Source organism: Natrix helvetica (assembly GCF_964273705.1).
Source record: "Natrix helvetica genome assembly, chromosome: 4".
In the NCBI taxonomy this organism is placed as follows: Eukaryota; Metazoa; Chordata; class Lepidosauria; order Squamata; family Natricidae; genus Natrix; species Natrix helvetica.
In genome coordinates, this window is record NC_138550.1 from 159637833 (window position 1) to 159655772 (window position 17940).

At 42.4% G+C, this 17940-nt stretch overlaps 1 protein-coding gene across 2 annotated transcripts in view; it reads right to left on the reverse strand.

The window, feature by feature from the left end:
• Positions 1 to 17940, reverse strand: part of ASAP1 (ArfGAP with SH3 domain, ankyrin repeat and PH domain 1) — a 153089-nt gene that overhangs the window by 11440 nt on the left and 123709 nt on the right. For both annotated transcript variants that reach the window (XM_081949857.1, XM_081949858.1), the window contains exons 20-24: positions 16889 to 17004; positions 14377 to 14444; positions 13484 to 13591; positions 11126 to 11357; positions 3745 to 3915 (exon numbers count right to left, since the gene is read on the reverse strand). In XM_081949857.1, the coding sequence (XP_081805983.1) occupies positions 3745 to 3915; positions 11126 to 11357; positions 13484 to 13591; positions 14377 to 14444; positions 16889 to 17004 (695 nt within the window). The remainder of the gene's footprint in view (positions 1 to 3744; positions 3916 to 11125; positions 11358 to 13483; positions 13592 to 14376; positions 14445 to 16888; positions 17005 to 17940) is intronic.

The window sequence follows — 17940 nt, forward strand, 5'->3', positions numbered from 1 at the left end:
TTATTTATTGGAAGATGATCCAAAGCTACATATTTGTATTTTCTTTATCTAGTTTTTGGACGTGTGTGGAGAATAGATAATGTTTTAGCTCATGTTTATGTACAAATATTGAAATTATGCACACATTTAAAAGGGTTTAAAACTGTAGGGGGTGTTGAAACTCATTTTGTACATACTCATTCCTCCATTTCTAATGAAAAGTTTACTTAAAATTCAAAACGTACACCAAAAATTGCAAAACAACTGAGGTAATAAAAACAGACAAAATACATTCATCACATGAAAACTGCAGATACGCTAACACCAAAAACAATGCACAATACAGGGTCTACAAATTCCGTTCTTCCCCTCACCTTTCACTCTTACTACAGATTCAGAAGCTGACTTGTAATTTATAGTTAATTTTATTTTTTATCTGTCTTCTGCTGTTTAATTATGTTCAGGTTTGATCTAGTGCAGGGGTGTCCAAACTTGGGAACTTTAAGACTTGTGGACTTCAACATTCTGGGAGTTGAAGTCCACAAGTCTTAAAGTTCCCAAGTTTGGACACCCCTGATCTAGTGGCTAAGGCACTAGGCTAGCTAGAAAGTGGGAGACCATGAGCTCAAATCCCACCTTACTCATGAAAGCCAGCTAGGTGACTGTGAGCCAATTACCAGGAGACAGGGAATTCTAGTCCCACCTTACGCATGAAAGCCAGCTGGGTGACTTTGGGCCAATCACTCTCTCTCTCAGCCCAACTCACCTCACAGGGTTGTTGTTGTGGGAAAAATGGGAGGAGGAGTTTTAAGCATATTAACCACCTTGAGTTATTTTAAAAAAAATAATAAAGGGATATAAATAAAACATAATTTGGTAGTCAAAACAATATAGAATAAAATAACATAGTGGGAAGGGACCTTGAAGGTCTTCTAATCCAACCCCCTGCTTAGGCTGGAAACGTTACACCACTTAAAACAAATGGCTATCCAACATCTTCTTAAAAACTTCCAGTGTTGGAGCATTCACAACTTCTGAAGGAAAGTTGTTCCACTGATTAATTGTTCTATCTGTCAGAAAATTTATCCTTAGTTCTAAATTGTTTCTCTCTTTGATTAGTTTCCACCCATTGCTTCTTGTCTTGCCCTCAGGTGCTTTGGAGAATAACTTGATTCCTTCTTCTTTGTGGCAACCCCTGAGATATGGGAAGACTGCTATATATGAAGGTAAAGGTTCCCCTTGCATATATGTGCTAGTCCTCCCCCGACTCTAGGGGGCGGGGTGGGGCTCATCTCCATTTCAAGGCCGAAGAGCCAGCGTTGCCCGAAGACACCTCCTAAATGCCTAAGGCTCATGGAATGTTGTTACCTTCCCACCAAACTGGTCCCTATTTTTCTACTTGCATTTTTACATGCTTTTGTTGGCAGAAGCTGGGACAAGTAATGGGAGCACACTCCGTTATGCCGCACTAGGGATTCGAACCGCTGACCTTTCTGTTCAACAAGCTCAGTATCTTAGCCACTGAGCCATCGCGTCCTTCCTGATCTATCTATCTATCTATCTATCTATCTATCTATCTATCTATCTATCTATCTATCTATCTATCTATCTATCTATCATCTATCATCTATCTATCTATCATATATATATATATATATATGTATGTATGTATGTATGTATGTATGTATGTATGTATGTATGTATATATATATATATATATATATATATATATATATATATATATATATATATATATATATATATATATATATATATATATATATATATATGAATATATAATTCAACAGATTCCTGTTCAGCTGTTTTGCGCTTCAGAGAAGAACTACATTTTGTATAAATCTAGAAATATATCTGGCTATCATTATATGTCATTTGCACTGATGTATAAGAGACTTGAATATGTAGCAACTGCTGATAACCTTATAAAGAGATTAATTTGATTGTTAATCTGATATAAAGTCCACTCATCTAGAGCACCAGTGATTAAATATGACAGCCTCCACTAAGTTATGAATCAATGTTCCATTTCTATTAAATTTCAGTAGTCTTTTAGAAACAGTTTTTAAAATATTGAACATAAATCAACTGCTAAGTTTTTCAGTTCACTAATCTTTATGCTGTTAGACTCAAAACCATTCATAATACAGTATGTGGTTCTAACAATCCTTAGACCCTTTTTTAGAGCTAAAATTAAAAACAGATAACTTAATGCACAGAATCATAACAACCTAATCAAGTAAAAGTTTAAGGCCTCTGGAATGTTCTGAAACTATAACTGAAACAACCTGTTTTTATTAATTGCTTTTTAGCATTATAAAATTCTAATTTAAACCATTTTCCACACAACAGTAAATTCATGTGTTAGAGTAGGTCAACAGTTGGATGACAATAGGTTTCCTAGGATGTTTCAAAACTTACTGTCAACTCGTCTCCCAACACAAAATATACACTAATTTAAAGACTGTTATTCTAACAAACTTCCTGGCTTATAAAGGAGGTCATAAATTTCTATCTATGACAAGTTTCAGAAAAAACCCAATGAGCTACCCTGTTTCCTCGAAAATCAGATCTCCCTGGATAATAAGCCCAATTGGAGATAGAAAGAAGGAAAGATAGTAGAAAGAAGGACTAGGGGAGACATGATAGCAGCGTTCCAATATATCAGGGTTGCCACAAAGAAGCGGGAGTCAAACTATTCTCCAAAGCTCCTGAGGGCAGGACAAGAAGCAATGGGTGGAAACTAATCAAGGACAGAAGCAACTTAGAACTGAGGAGAAATTTCCTGACAGTTAGAACAATTAATCAGTGGAACAGCTTGCCTCCAGAAGTTGTGAATGCCCCAACACTGGAAGTCTTTAAGAAGATGTTGGATAGCCATTTGTCTGAAACAGTATTGGGTTTCCTGCCTAGGTAGCGGGTTGGACTAGAAGACCTCCAAGGTCCCTTCCAACTCTGCTATTGTATTAATTGGGCTTTTGAGCGCATGCACTAAAAAAAGCCCTCCCCCCAAAATAACCCCTCCCCAAAAATATTGCAACACAGCAGCAGCCATGAGGTAACCATGCTCACTGCCTCCTGCACCTCAAAATAATAAGACCTCCCTGAAAATAAGGCCAAGTGCTTATTTTGGGGGCAAAAAGAAAATAAGACCCCGTCTTATTTTGGGGAAAACATGGTACAACATTTTGGGTTAACTCTAAAATGTCAGCAGGAGCATCTAATTTAAAATCAGTGGTTCCAGCTCGATTAAAACATCATATCCAATCATAGTTGGTTCTAAAGTTGTAGAGAATTGCAACCACGGCTTAAACTTTCAAATGTTAAGACTATTTTTTTAACCTGTTTCCATTTTGAATTTGTTTTTATATTCTTTCACGTAGAAGGACACCAGACACACAGTAACATAAGATTTGTCAAGACTTCACACCAAGCCAACAGTGGGAATCATATTTCCGAAAGATCAAACCATAACACGGGACACCAGTTAGGACTGGGATCGCCTACGAGCTGGCAATTTAATCTCCCACTACAGTAAATCATAATGTGGATCTAATCAACTAACAGTCAGCATTACATTGGCATTAGGAAAGACTTAATGGAATTCAAGGGGGATCTGGATTTTGATCATTTGTGGGAACGTAATGATTCCAGGCTGGTTCCTCTCTTGACTCCATCCCCAGGCGCTCCCTGTTCTTCTCCTATAAGTGTTGAAACTGAATCAGTATGAATATTATTATAACTCACCCCAAGACATTTGGGCCTTATTCTGGGGCCCATGTGGTTGTGGGCTGGGTGGGTCTGATAGGGTTCTTTTGTGTCCAGGGGGTGGGGGAGGGGGCTTCTTCTTAGACAGGGTGGAGCTGCCACTAGAGGCTGGAGTGCTTAATGGGAGAGTTGAAGGAGGGCATGTTGGACCTGTGGAGATAAACAAATATCTTCTTATCAACACAAAGATGGGTTAACACCAATACAGCACACAGGAAACTCAAAAATCGGACAACAGGAAAATACAGCAAAGGACTAGGGGGAAAGAACAACAATTGGACATTCCAAAAAAATGCAAAATTATTTTCCTACTATTAACTTTTCCAGCAATTACTGTGAAGGGAGAAGCAGGTACATGTGGTAGAGACATACACATGGTTTCAGAGAGAAGGTAACACAAAGAAATTTAAGATATTAAGATGCAGGAAGAGTAGTTTACATATAATACCAAGTAAATCCACTGAATCCAATCTAGGTCGGTCATGGGGACTAGAGATTTAATCTTCGGAGCTTTCAGATTCATGCTGGAACCCATCCTCAGAGAACTTCTCTCTCACCAGAATGGGTCTCATGCATTCTTGTGTGAGAGACGCTCCCTTTGGGTGGACTCCAGCATGAGTCCAAAAGCTCAGATTACAAAACCTCTGGTCCAGAAACCGACCCGGATTGGATCCTGCAACATTATTCAGGGACATGTATATTTGTCTTCATTCGTAAATCAACAGGCTTACGTAAAGGGAAAGGTTCCCCTCGCACATATGTGCTAGTCATTCCTGACTCTAGGGGGCGGTGTTCATCTCCGTTTGAAAGCCGAAGAGCCAGCACTGTCTGAAGACGTCTCCGTGGTCATGTGGCCGGCATGACTCAATGCCGAAGGCACACAGAACGCTGTTACCTTCCCACCAAAGGTGGTTCCTATTTTTCTACTTGCATTTTTACACGCTTTCGAACTGCTAGGTTGGCAGAAGCTGGGACAAGGAACGGGAGTTCACTCCATTATGCAGTGCTAGGGATTTGAACCACCGAACTGGTGACCATTCTGATTGACAAGCTCAGCCACTGAGCCACCATGTCCCAATGGCTTATATTAAACCCATTATGAAATGTCTTTCAATATTAGTATTCAAAGATATTTCATAACAACATTCATTAGAATATTAAACCCATTATTTCAGCGGATGTACTTAAGAATAACTGGGTGCAATATATAAATACATTTAAGAATACAAATATTAAAACAAAAAATCATCTCTGGTCTCAACCTTACATTTTGGTAAAAGAGCTAATGCAAAGAGTGTTATTATTTAAATGGTGATTATGTCCCATAAAAATTATCTGCACTATGTTGAGTCTTAAAAATAGAATAAGTTAGTTACTATTGTAAATCTCATTCATCAAAGTTGGTGATTAAGACTAGATCTGACTCACTGTTTTCCAATAAAAATATTCATCAACATTGGTATGAGTAAATCTAAGCAATAATTTAACTTATTATATCTAAGGTTAAATCTAAAAGAATAGCGTCGACAGCCAAAAGTATAGATTTAATACAGTAAAGGCCCCAAGTTCAAAACACTAACAAGCCAAGGAGAACAATGATTTATCATTGTGAAATAGACTATTCTTGATTATGCATTTAACTATGTTGAATGTCATTTGAATTGAATTACGTATCTTTAACAAATGGATTCAGCAAGATCTAGTCTTGGAATAGATACGTTTCAACACTGTTATATCTGTTGTTTGTTTTTATATTAATTTCAGATTATTTATATTTTTGCTTTGATTCATTCTTCCTCTAGAAAATAACTGGATGTAGGATTATACGCAAATACATTACTACTACTACTACTACTACTACTACTACTACTACTACTACTACTACTATTTTAATGACCCCGTAATCGCATGTATCGGGATGGAATCATGGCAACTGAATGGAGCGGAGTGATTACTAGCCGGATGCCCTTCCTGACACCAATGTAGAGTTCACAGCAGAGATATTCTCATTGTGCCCAGAGAGAGAAACATCTACCTCTACCTAGGATCAAACTCACAGCCTCCTAATTGTGAGGTGGGAGCTCCACCTCTAGGCCACCATACCATTCAAGCAAACACATTAATGAAATAGATTTAATCCAACTATTCATTTTTGGGTGGTGTGCATACTAAGCAACAACACAGCATATACCAGTGATGGCGAACCTTTTTGGCTTTGCGTGCCAAAAGGGTGGGAGGGAAGGGGGGGTCATGGCCATGCGTGCCAAACCCATAATCCTATGCGTGCAGACCCCAATGCGCATGTGCATGTAACTACCACCACCCCCCGGGCATGCGCGTGCGACCCCCGCCCTCCCCCTTACTTTTGTTACGTGATGGTCCCGTTTTTTTACCCTTCCCAGGCTCCAGAGGATTTCTAGGGCCTGGGGAGGGTGAAAACGCCCCCACGCAGGCCCTCCGGAGGCTTCCAGCACGTTCCACTCACACCCGCAGGACCTGCTGCACCCTGCCGCCTTTAGAGCGCTGGCCTTGGCAGCAGGAAACTGAGCTTGGATAACTAATTGGAGGTGGCATGTGCTCTTCCTCCCTCCCTGCCTCTCTGTCCAGGCATACTGCAATTTGAGAAGGGGGAAAGGGGGCTTTCTTTCCCCTCAAGTCCATGGAAGGAGCAGCGCTGCGCTGAGGTGTCCCACCAGCCGTTTTGATTCTGAAGGAAATCTCCCTCCGTGGACTTGAGAAAAAGGGAGGGAGTGTGTGCGCTCACTCTCGCCTCCCGGATGGCTTTTCTGGCAGAGTTCCCAATGGGGGAGATGGGGTTCCCTCCTCCTCCTGCAACCCATTATGAAGGAGAAGCCCTGGCAGCCACGATGGGCGAGGAGGAATATGTGCCGGGGCGATTGCTGCTTCCTTCCCCCCCCCCTCCAGCTCGCCTGTCTCTTTAAATCGCACCTCTTTGCCTAAAGTGCCGGGACAAAGCAATTGGGAAAGGATTTGTGTGTGTGTGTGAGTGAGAGATAGAGAGAGAGACGGTGGGTGGGTGGAGGAGAATAAGACAAGGAGGAAGAACGGAGGCATTTTTGCTCGCCTCCCGGACTCTGTGTCCCTCCGCCCAGCTGGGCTTCATGGGTGTGCTGCTCCTGGGCTCATCAGCCTCCGGACAGACATCAGATTCCCACCCTCCAGCACCAGTTCAGGGAGGAAAAGGCAGGGCATCCCAACACAGGAACCTCTGCTATCCGGGAGGTGAGAGTGAGCCGAGAAGCCTCTGTCCTTCCTCCTTACCTTATTTCCCCCAGCCCAAAACACACACAAACCTTTCCCAATTGCTTTCTACTGAGGATGAGGTCATTTCAGGGGGAGACAAAGAGACGTGAATTAAAGAGACAGGCGATGCGGGGTGGGAGAGACTGTTTCATGAGCTTTTTAGCCCCGCAAATGATGGTGAGAACGGCACCCTCACAGGTCAGCTGCTCTTGGCCCAGCAGAGGGGGGGGGGGGTTTCACAAGCTACCCCACCAAGAAAAGCGGCTGCCTCCAAAGGCGGCGGGGTGCAGCTGCTGTGGATGGAAGGTGCTGGGCATTGGGGCCGCCGTGGTTTGCAACAGCGCTGAGAAAGCCGCAAGCTTAAAGGTGCCCTCGCTCCTGTGTGCAAACCGGGATCTCCTCACCCCCTCAGCTGCCGCTTTACCCCTCCTGTGGCTCCTGACCAGCGCTCTCTCTTCTATCTCCCCTTCGCCTCCCCACACTTGTTTACTCATCCCAGAAAGCTTGGGCTACCCCTCCCTCTGACGCTGCCGGCATCGCTCCTGAGCAAACTCCCTCCGACCCCACGGCTGTTGCAAAGCACAACCCAACATGCAAACTTCGTTCCCGAAGTTCCGGTTTCTGTGTTGGGTTGTTTTTTGCCCTCCGGAGGCGGGCGAAAAATGGCCAAAAATGAAGGCCAAAGTCAGCTGGCTAGTGCGCATGCGCACTGGAGCTGACAGGGCAACCCCTCGCGTGCCCTAAGAAATGGCTCCGCGTGCCACCTGTGGCATGCGTGCCATAGGTTCGCCATCACGGGCATATACAGTACCTTCCTTCATTCTATTAAGCTTGATTAGCATCCTGATAAAGAAGTGCAAGTCAGGCTAAGCTGCAATGGTTTATTAACCGTAATCACCAGCTTCTTTGCATTGTCAATTAAACCATTTTATTTGGAACAAGGCAATGTATATCACCTGAATTACAGAAGAATTAAATCAGATTAAATCTGTGTCCATTGCTCGAGAGGGAGAATGTATCAATTGATAAGGGGGTTTTCACCTCTTTTAGGTGTCTGTCATAGTTGGACATGACTACAATTAACCTTATGTAGACACTTCAGAGCCATCAAGCACTATAAAGCAAGATACCTTATTTTTCAGACTATAAGACGCACTGGAGTGTAAGACGCACCATGATTTTGAACAGATAATTTTTTTAAAAAACCGTTTTTGCACTCTGCAAGCCTCCCAAACCCCCTGCATGCCTTGTTTTTGCAAAGGGAACAGGGTTTCGGTAGGCCCAAAATGCTGTATTTAGTGTATAAGACGCACCCAGATTTTCACCCTCTTTTTTGAGGGAAAAAGGTGCATCTTACACTCCGAAAAATACGGTAGTTCATTTATGAAAAGGATGGAAAGCTATGGGTTCAAATCACCATGGGTATAGTAGGATGTGCAAAGGCAATCAACGAAGTTCTTCCTCCTTGATTACAATAAAGATTCCTTCAGATAAAAATGTGTCTGCAAAGGTTCTTTCGAACCCAAGCCTAGGCTTCAACTTTGCTAGCCAAAGTTATGCGGTCTCTGACTAAATTCAAAGCATTTCAAGAATGCTTTGAATTCAGTGTCAGCAGAACGATTCCCCTGAGTGTAGTCTGCATGGACTACTGCAACCACTAAAACAAAGAATTAAGTGTGTCCCTTGTCCTTTATTGCATCAATATATTTGTCTGTGACAGTGGCCCTTTTCCCATTCTGATTTGTCAGGTGAGAATAGCAATTCCAGAGAAGGGATCTATGCCTAAAAAAATTATGCACCATTTTTTTCGGAGTATAAGATGCACCAGAGTATAAGACACCCCAAGATTTTGAAGAGGTAGATTTTTTTAAAAAAAGTTGTTGTGAAAAACGGGGCATGCAGAGTTTGAGAGGTCTGCAAAGTGCTCCTGTGGGCTGGGGGGGGGGCAAAAACAAGCAAAAAACAGCCCGTTTTTCACCAAAAAAGGGCATGCATAGCCTTTAGGAGGCTTGTAGAGTGCTCCTGGGAACCGGGGGGGGGGGGGGGAGAGGGAATGAGCCCGGGTTTTGCTCATTTTTGCCCTCCCCAGCCCCCAGGAGTACTTTGCAGGCCTCCCAAACCCTCTGCACGTCCATTTTTGTAAAGGGGGCGGGGTTTTGGGAAGCCAAGAATGCTGTATTCAGTGTATAACCCAGATTTTCACCCTCTTTTCTGGGGCGAAAAGGTGTGTCTTATACTCCGAAAAATACGGTAGTTATTCCCCAATTTATGACCACAATTAAGAGTAGAATTTCTATTGCTGTTAAGTGAACATGGTACCCAATGTTCACAACTTTTTGGGTGTGCAGTGCATGCCAAGTGTCTCACTGCAATTATGAATTGAACGATGCAGTCCTTAAGGCAGGAGTGTCCAAACTTGGGAACTTTAAGACTTGTGGACTTCAACTCCCAGAATTCCCCAGCCAGCCATGCTGGCTGGGGAATTCTGGGAGTTGAAGTCCACAAGTCTTAAAGTTCCCAAGTTTGGACACCCCTGCCTTAAGCAAATCCAGTTTTGACTTGGCTTGTCAGAAACTGGCTGGGAAGGTTATAAATGGCGATAACATGACCCCGGAATTATACAAATGTCATGCTGGTTGCCAAGGATCTGAATCGGGTGGGATCCTACCAGTTTAACAACCAGTTCACTGAGCGGGTGCTTCGTGCCCACTTCGTGCCGACCTTACGGATTACTGCTTGGGAAGGAAAACAGCGGAGGTGTTGCAAACCACTCTGCCACACGACTCATCTGAGATAAAAGTAGGTAAAACGTGGGGGTGGGCGGGCAGGCCCACTTGATCTTGGGAGCGAACCGGTTCACTCCCAGATGATAGTCAGAGCTACCAGTTCAGGCAAATTCCACCACTGATCTGAATTTCCTTGTATCTTCTTGGAAGGAAAAAGAATGGAGTCACTTAATTGCTTGGACAAATAATCTGCTACCTGTTCATTACACCTTTAGTAGGTATGCACAAAAGTAGCTCTTTTAGGGTACTAATATTAATACACCCATGTTGGAAGCATCAAAGGGCTTCCGGTGGTGAAAGGATTTGCCAGTGACGTCATCATTGCCCAGGGGAGATCCAGTTGGAGGCTCCTTTCGCATCACCAAGAAGCTTTCGTACTGCTGGGTTAGCTGGAGCCAGAGCGTGGGACAGGAGTTCAACGCGTCCCGCAGCAGCAAACGAGTCTCGAGCGCGAGGCTGCCAATTGTCAGCCCAGCCTTCTTAACGCAGGAGCCGCCCTGCTCGTTTTGGGGCGATCTGTGCTCAAAACATTTATTTGAGTTATTGCTGGCTGAAGAATTCTGTGAGTTTGAAATCTTAAAATGGCATTTTGAAAAAGGCTGACATACGTTAACAGAATAACTAGAAGAATTTAAAAGTATTGCATGAAAATTTCACTCAGCAAGGTTTTTTAAATCTGTCATCTCTGATTATAAACAGGCTCTTTTTCTGGGGTTTTTAATTCTACATGCTACTCTATGGGGAAAAAAGCATAGTTTTATAGTTATATAATTGCAAAACATTAATGCCTGCCTATATAAGAGCCGAGGTGGCGCAGTGGTTAGATTGCAGTACTGCAGGCTAATTCACCTGACTGCTAGCTGCAGTTCGGCAGTTCAAATCTCACCAGCTCAAGGTTGACTCACCCTTCCATCTTTCTGAAGTGAGTAAAATGAGGACCCAGACTGTTGAGGGCAAGATGCTGAGTCTGAAAACTGCTTAGAGAGGCTGTAAAGCACCATGAAGCGGTATATAAGTCTAAGCGCTATTGCTATAAGTGCTATATAAGTCACTGTCCAGAAATTTTGGAATTTATAGCCTCGGTGCAATGCCCTTTAAAAATGTTACTCAGCTTTGTATAATACATAAAAGAGAAATAAGTTGTTCACATTTCTATAAATATGCTACTCATCACCAGGGTTCACCACACCATTTGAAAATCCTCTTCTTCCAGAAAGCTAAAATTAAACAGTTAGGTTTCTATAGGATTGGGGGCAAAACAGAAATCACACCCCATTCCCGCAACACTCACAACAGCGCCGAACAAATACCTTTTCCAGCATTTCTTGGAGGAAGCGGGGGCCCATCCACAATTGTTGGTGAAGTGGCAGAGTCGATGCTGCCAGAGACAAAAATCTGATGTGGGAAGGCACCGTAGGAGAGCCTCTGTTTGTCTCGTGGAGTGCTAAGACCTGGGAGAGCCATTTTGTCTTGAGGGGAAATACTGGAAGAATGACAAAAACTCTGGGGTCTCGGAGAACGTTCTTTCTTAATCGGACTAGGCTGTGGGGACAAAAAACAACAACACTTTTATTTCAAGGTACCCTCTCTATTTAACTAGTAAAAGTCAAAACTTTCCAGCTGAAGGACAGGAAATGATGTTGCTGGGTAAACTACCGAGGCATGAACAGTGATTTTCAGTTTTGTCATATGAAGTTTCCTTATTTATTTCAGCGACGGGTACAATTTTGCATTATACATCTCGTGAGAGAGAGAAAAAATCTACTGCAAAAAAGACGTTCTTGAGCTCATGGAAAGCTCAGGAACTCTTCTAAACTCCCCCATGAATCTTAGAAGTGTAAAAGGCAAGAAACTAGGTTAATGAATTACCATATTTTTCAGAATATAAGACGCACTGGAGTATAAGACGCACCAAGATTTTGAAGAGGTAAATAAAAAAAAAAAAGATTTTGCACTCTGCAGGCCTCTCAAACTCTCTGCACACCTCGTTTTTATGGGGCATGCAGAGAGTTTAAAGAGGCCTGCAAAGTGCTCCTGGGGACTGAGGGAGGACAAAAACGAGCAAAAAATTGCCTTTTTTTTGGCAAATAAACTGGGCATGCATAGGCTTTGGGAGGCTTGTAGGGTGCTCTGGGGGCTGGGGCAAAACGGAGCAAGAAATGGCCCATTTGTTTGCTCATTTTTGCCCTCCCCAGCCCCAAGGAGCACTTTGCAGGCCTCCCAAACCCTCTGCACATCCATTTTTGAGAAGGGGGGGGTTCAGTAGGCCAAAAATGCTGTATTCAGTGTATAAGATGCCCCCAGATTTTCACCCTCTTTTTTGGGAGGAAAATGTCCGTCTTATACTTCGAAAAACACGGTATACATGGACATATACTGTAGTTTCTAAATATATTTCATTATTGTCAGGTGCAAGTAACCAGAACTAACTTATGAACAAGTCAGTAACTTTACTACCATCTACCATGTTTCTCCGAAAACACGACCTACCCCAAAAAGCAGCCCAACCCTAATTTTTTGAGGGTGGGCCTAATAGTACCCCAATCCTGAAAATAAGCCCGGGGGGGGGATAGGCGTGAGCAGCATGTGTGGTGCCACGGGGGGGGGGGGGCAGCACAAATCCCGCTTTTGCCCTCCTCTTTCTGAGTGCAGTGCTTCTGCTTGTTGAGCAGTTTCCCCGAAGCCAACAGCTGTGTGGCCAGCTGCTCTGCTTTTCCCCTCTTTTTGGGAGGCTCATGGGAGGACGGTCCCTGTGATTGGTGCATTGAAACTGAAAACTAATTCAGGTAGCCCTTGACTTACAACCAAAATTTAAGCCCCAAGTTTTTGTTGTTAAGTGAGATAGTTGTTAAGTGAGTTTTGTCCCATTTTTAGATCTTTCCTGCCACAATTGTTAGGTGAATCCCTGCAGTTGTTAAGTTAGTAACACATTTATTATACCTTACAATCTATGCATAACTAGTTGTTAAGCCCCAAAGGTGCTTTTTTCAAGAGGCAACTGGACTTTCTGGTTTTTCTTTGGAAGATGTTTCGCTTCTCATCCAAGATGCTTCTTCAGCTCTGACTGGGTGGTGGGGGATGGAAGGATTTTATACTCCTTGCAGACAGCTGGTCATTTGCATTATTTTAAGAGAGTCGTTGAGGCTACTGGGAGGTTTATTTGTGTCTTCAGGGTCACCTTAGTACAAATGGGGAGGAGCTTTCTTGTAGCTGCTGAAAGGACTGTGTTGAGTAGACAGTTCTGTTCCACTCCTTCCATTCCTCACCACCCAGTCAGAGCTGAAGAAGCCTCTTAGATTAGAAGTGAAACATCTTCAAAGAAAAACCAGAAAGTCCAGTTGCCTCTTGAAAAAAGGACCTTTGGGACAACTATGACCTGGATAACTGAGAATCTCCAGAAACAGTTCTTAAGTGAATCCCCATTGATCACAAGATCACATGACCCAGGACACGGCAACCATCACGAATATGAGTCAGTTGCCCAGTTGCCCAGTTGCCCAGGGTCCAAATTTTCATTACGTGACCATGAGGATGCTGCAACGGGCATAAGTGTGAAAAATGGTCGTAAGTCACTTTTTTTCAGTGTCGTTGCAACTTTGAAGGGCCGCTAAGTGGACTGTTGCAAACCGAGGACTACCTGTAAACCCCCCCCCCCCATTCTTCTTTACCTTGTCATCGAGGTCATCGTCACTTTCATCCATTTCTTCCTGCCGAAGGTTCCACTCGTATTCGACGTGAACGTGGGGATTTAGTTTCCCCACTTTGGCCTGGGAAAGCTGAAACAACAGGTAATTCTGAAACGTTCGCCTTTTGTGCTTGTGAAAAGCATGTTCGCTTCTTGGCAGAGACATTTTGTACTATACTGAAATGCCTGGCTTTGTTCTGACTGATGAAAATCCTTTGTGATTGTAAAAGAAATTAAGAAATAAGGTAAAGGTTCCCTTTGCACATATGTGCTAGTTGTTCTTGACTCTAGGGGGCGGTGCTCATCTCCCTTTCAAAGCCGAAGAGCCAGCGCTGCCCGAAGACGTCTCCGTGGTCATGTGGCCGGCATGACTAGACGCCGAAGGCGCACGGAACGCTGTTACCTTCCCACCAAAAATGGTCCCTATTTTTCTACTTGCATTTTTACATGCTTTCGAATTGCTAGGTTGGCAGAAGCTGGGACATGTAACGGGAGCTCACTCCATTACGTGGTGTTAGGGATTCGAACTGCCGACCTTTCTGATCGACAAGCTCAGTGTCTTAGCCACTGAGCCACCGTGTCCCTACTAAATTAAGAAATAAAGCCTGGTAAACTTTCTAATGCAAGGGTTCATGCTTTCATCATCATCTTTTAACGAACCCATACTCCCTTGCGGGGTGGAGACTGGGCAAATGAATGGAGCAAGCAGAGTCTTTTAAGGCTGAAAAAGAACAAAATATCAGTCTGGAGTCTCTGTTTGTAGCCAATTCATCCCATTCTACATGTGCAAAAGACAGAGGGAGGGAGGGAGAAACAAATTTTCACGCAAATTTCCCCTTCTCATCTTTCAATGGTAAACAAGCATGATTTTCTTACCAAATCTTCACACTGGATAGCTTTCTGTCTCTTTGCCGTGTCCAGGGCAGTTTCGCCAGCTTGATTTACTGCAAATTGTCAGGATAAAATGAAACTATCAAACGTTGCAATAAAGTTCAATATTCATTCACCGTTAAAAGAAAAAATGCAACGAAAATTGTACAAATTCCTTCTTTTCTTTTCTAAAAAAGGTTTTTTTTAAAAAAGTTATTTTCCATTTAAAAATATATATAAACATTTCATCTCTCCTTAAAAAAAGTTTTTTATTCATTTTCCATTTTTTAAAAAAATATAAACATTTTATCTCTCCTTGAGCAGTGTGTCATCTGGGTACAAATATTTCTGTGCAACTCCTGTTATCAGTTGCCATTTTGTTCTTATCTCTATCTAAATATATCGCCACGATGTAAAAAAGATGTGGAGACTCTAGAAAGAGTGCAGAGAAGAGCAACAAAGATGATTAGGGGACTGGAGACTAAAACATATGAAGAACGGTTGCAGGAACTGGGTATGTCTAGCTTAATAGAAAGAAGGAGCAGGGGAGACATGATAGCAGTGTTCCAATATCTCAGGGGTTGCCACAAAGAAGAGGGAGTCAAACTATTTTCCAAGGCATCTGAGGGTAGAACAAGAAGCAATGGGTGGAAACTAATCAAGGAGAGAAGCAACTTAGAACTGAGGAGAAATTTCCTGACAGTTAGAACAATTAATCAATGGAACAGCTTGCCTCTAGAAGTTGTGAATGCCCCAACACTGGAAGTCTTTAAGAAGAGGTTGGATAGCCATTTGTCTGAAACAGTATAGGGTTTCCTTCCTAGGCAGGGGGTTGGACTAGAAGACCTCCAAAGTCCCTTCCAACTCTGCTTTTGTATTATTGTATTCTATTCTTCTTGTAAGGCAAATTCCTTCTATGTCTAACCACACTTGGCCAAATAAGTAATATGTATATATATAAAACTACAGGAAGGAGGCACTGTGAATTGGTTGCTTCTCCTTTCTAAAAAAGACCTCCAGAAAAAGTAAGTGGACTGAGGCATGACCAGGAGGGGAGAGGCCCCAGTGTTTGAGACCCAGGGAGTGGAGCATGTAGTGCCTCATGGGGTGGAGGAGCTCAGGGCAGGGCCACATGGCAGATGGGGAGGTGCTGCAATGCAGGCTGAGGCCTGTGTCAAGCTTCCAAGGGTGTCCCCGCTCCTGTGCACACCCCATGCTCCGTTTAACAACCCATGAGGTCACTAGACTACTGCAACAGGGCCAGTAGTCATTAAAATGCGATCATATGAGTACCTCCCTTAACAACCATCACAACTTACAACCAGTGAAATTCTCTGAAGTCTGCTACTGGTTTGCTTGCGCGTGCATGCACATGTTTCTTTCTTTTTAAGCATTTTTTTGCTACCGGTTCGGGCAAACCGGCCCGAACCGGTAGCATTTCACCCCTGCTTACAACCATAATTCTGGGCTTAATTGTGGTGGTAAGTTGAGGACTACCTGCAATTAGAATACATGGAAATTTATATGTGAGTCAGATAGACTGCACTTCAGAAGAAAAATACAAGATATTTTTCGAAGATGGCAAATTGGCAAAACGAAAATCATGTTTTGCTTTTGACCACGTGAGGAAATAGGCACAAACTGGGTTCTTGATTACCGGTGTAAAAACTAGATAGGGGAATCAAAGAAACAGAATAGCAAATTATGGTCCTTCCCATATTATATTTCATTTATGAATGTTGGGACCACACTTGAAAATTGTTCATTATTCAACCCTTTGATCAAGGGCATCTTATTTTAACAAGTTAGCTTCAAAAGCAGTGACAGCTTTGGTAAATCATCAAAGGCCTAACTGAAATATGAACAAAATGCAAATTGAGAATCATCAGAGATTGCACAGTGGGAAAAGCTTTTTAGGGTAATTACTAGAGGAATATTGATAATTACTTCCAGTCAACTGTGCCTATTTTATAGTGAACTAGCCGACAACCTGGCATTGCCCTGGTATTTATTTATAAGGGCAAAATGTCCAGACCAAACGTAATTTCTAATGTTGGATTTTCCCTCTTACCAAAGGGAGCCCCCTTGTGGAGTACTGTGAAGCTGTTACCATGGCAAGTCCATTGCGCTGTACAGTGGAAGCTATTTTTACGGCAGGTACAGTAGAAGCCATTTTAAGGCGCAACAGGCTGTATCTTAACAGAGCTCACACCCCAAGGGGTTTTAGGGGTGTCTTACCCCCACAATATTTGTTTCCAGATAGTAAGTCATCTGTGTACCTAGTTAAGCTGGAACACACACACACACAAAGCCTTTATATACATACATACATACATACATACATACATACATACATACATACATACTGTACATACGTACATACACAGAGGGAGGGAGGGAGGGAAAGAGAGAGAATTTTTAAAGTATATATTCACAGACACACACAGATGTATGTGTATCTGTGAATATATACTTCCAGTACTTTTTAATTGACTAATAGTGAAGAGAACATACTCACCTATATGCAAAGTTGGCTTCCCCTTCAAAACCAACTTCAAACACTCTGGCTTGTTATATATACTGCAATAATGTAGAACGGTATTCCCCAACACTGTTTGCTTATCCAGGTTTCCACTAGAAAAATAAAGGAGAAAAAAAAATCCTATATTCATTTTCATGCCTAATCATGGATTTAACCTTTGGGATATGCAGTACATATCCGTGAATTCATTTCATTCTGTAAAAAGTGTATAATAGACGCGAACCACTATGACTATGAAATGTGGAGACTCTTCAGGTAGTCCTTGGCTTACAACCATTCATTCAGTGACTATTCAAAGTTGCAATGAAAAAAGGGGATTTATTGCCATCTCTCACATTTTCACGATCTTTGCAGCATCCCCATGGTCACGTGATCAAAATTTGGAAGCTTGGCAACTGGCATGTATTTATGACAGTTGCAGTGTCCTGGAGTCTTGTGATCATTTTTTGCGACATTTTGACAAGCAAAGTCAATGGGAGAAGCCAGTTTCTCTTAACCCCTGGGTTCTTAACAACTGCAGTAATTCACTTAACTGTGGCAAGAAAGGTGGCACAGTGGGGCAAAATTCACTTTAAAACTGTCTTGCATAGCAACAGGAATTTGGGGCTCAATTGTAATGGTAAGTCGAGAACCAGCTACCTATTCAACATCAAGAGCCAAGAAGCCCTCACCCCCAGCTGACTCTCTCTCTCTTATCATATCTGTATGTATATCTATCTATCATCTATCTATCTATCTATCTATCTATCTATCTATCTATCTATCTATCTATCTATCTATCATCATCTATCATGTCATATCAGTCTGTCCTCTCTTTCTCTCTCTCTCTATTATCATATCTGTCATCTATCTATCATCTATCTATCTACTATCTATCTATCTTCTATCTATTATCTATATCTATCTAAATCTATCTATCATCTACTATCTATCATCTTATTTTTATCTATCTATCTATCTATCTATCTATCTATCTATCTATCTATCTATCTATCTATCCATCCACCTACCTACCTATCTACCCACCT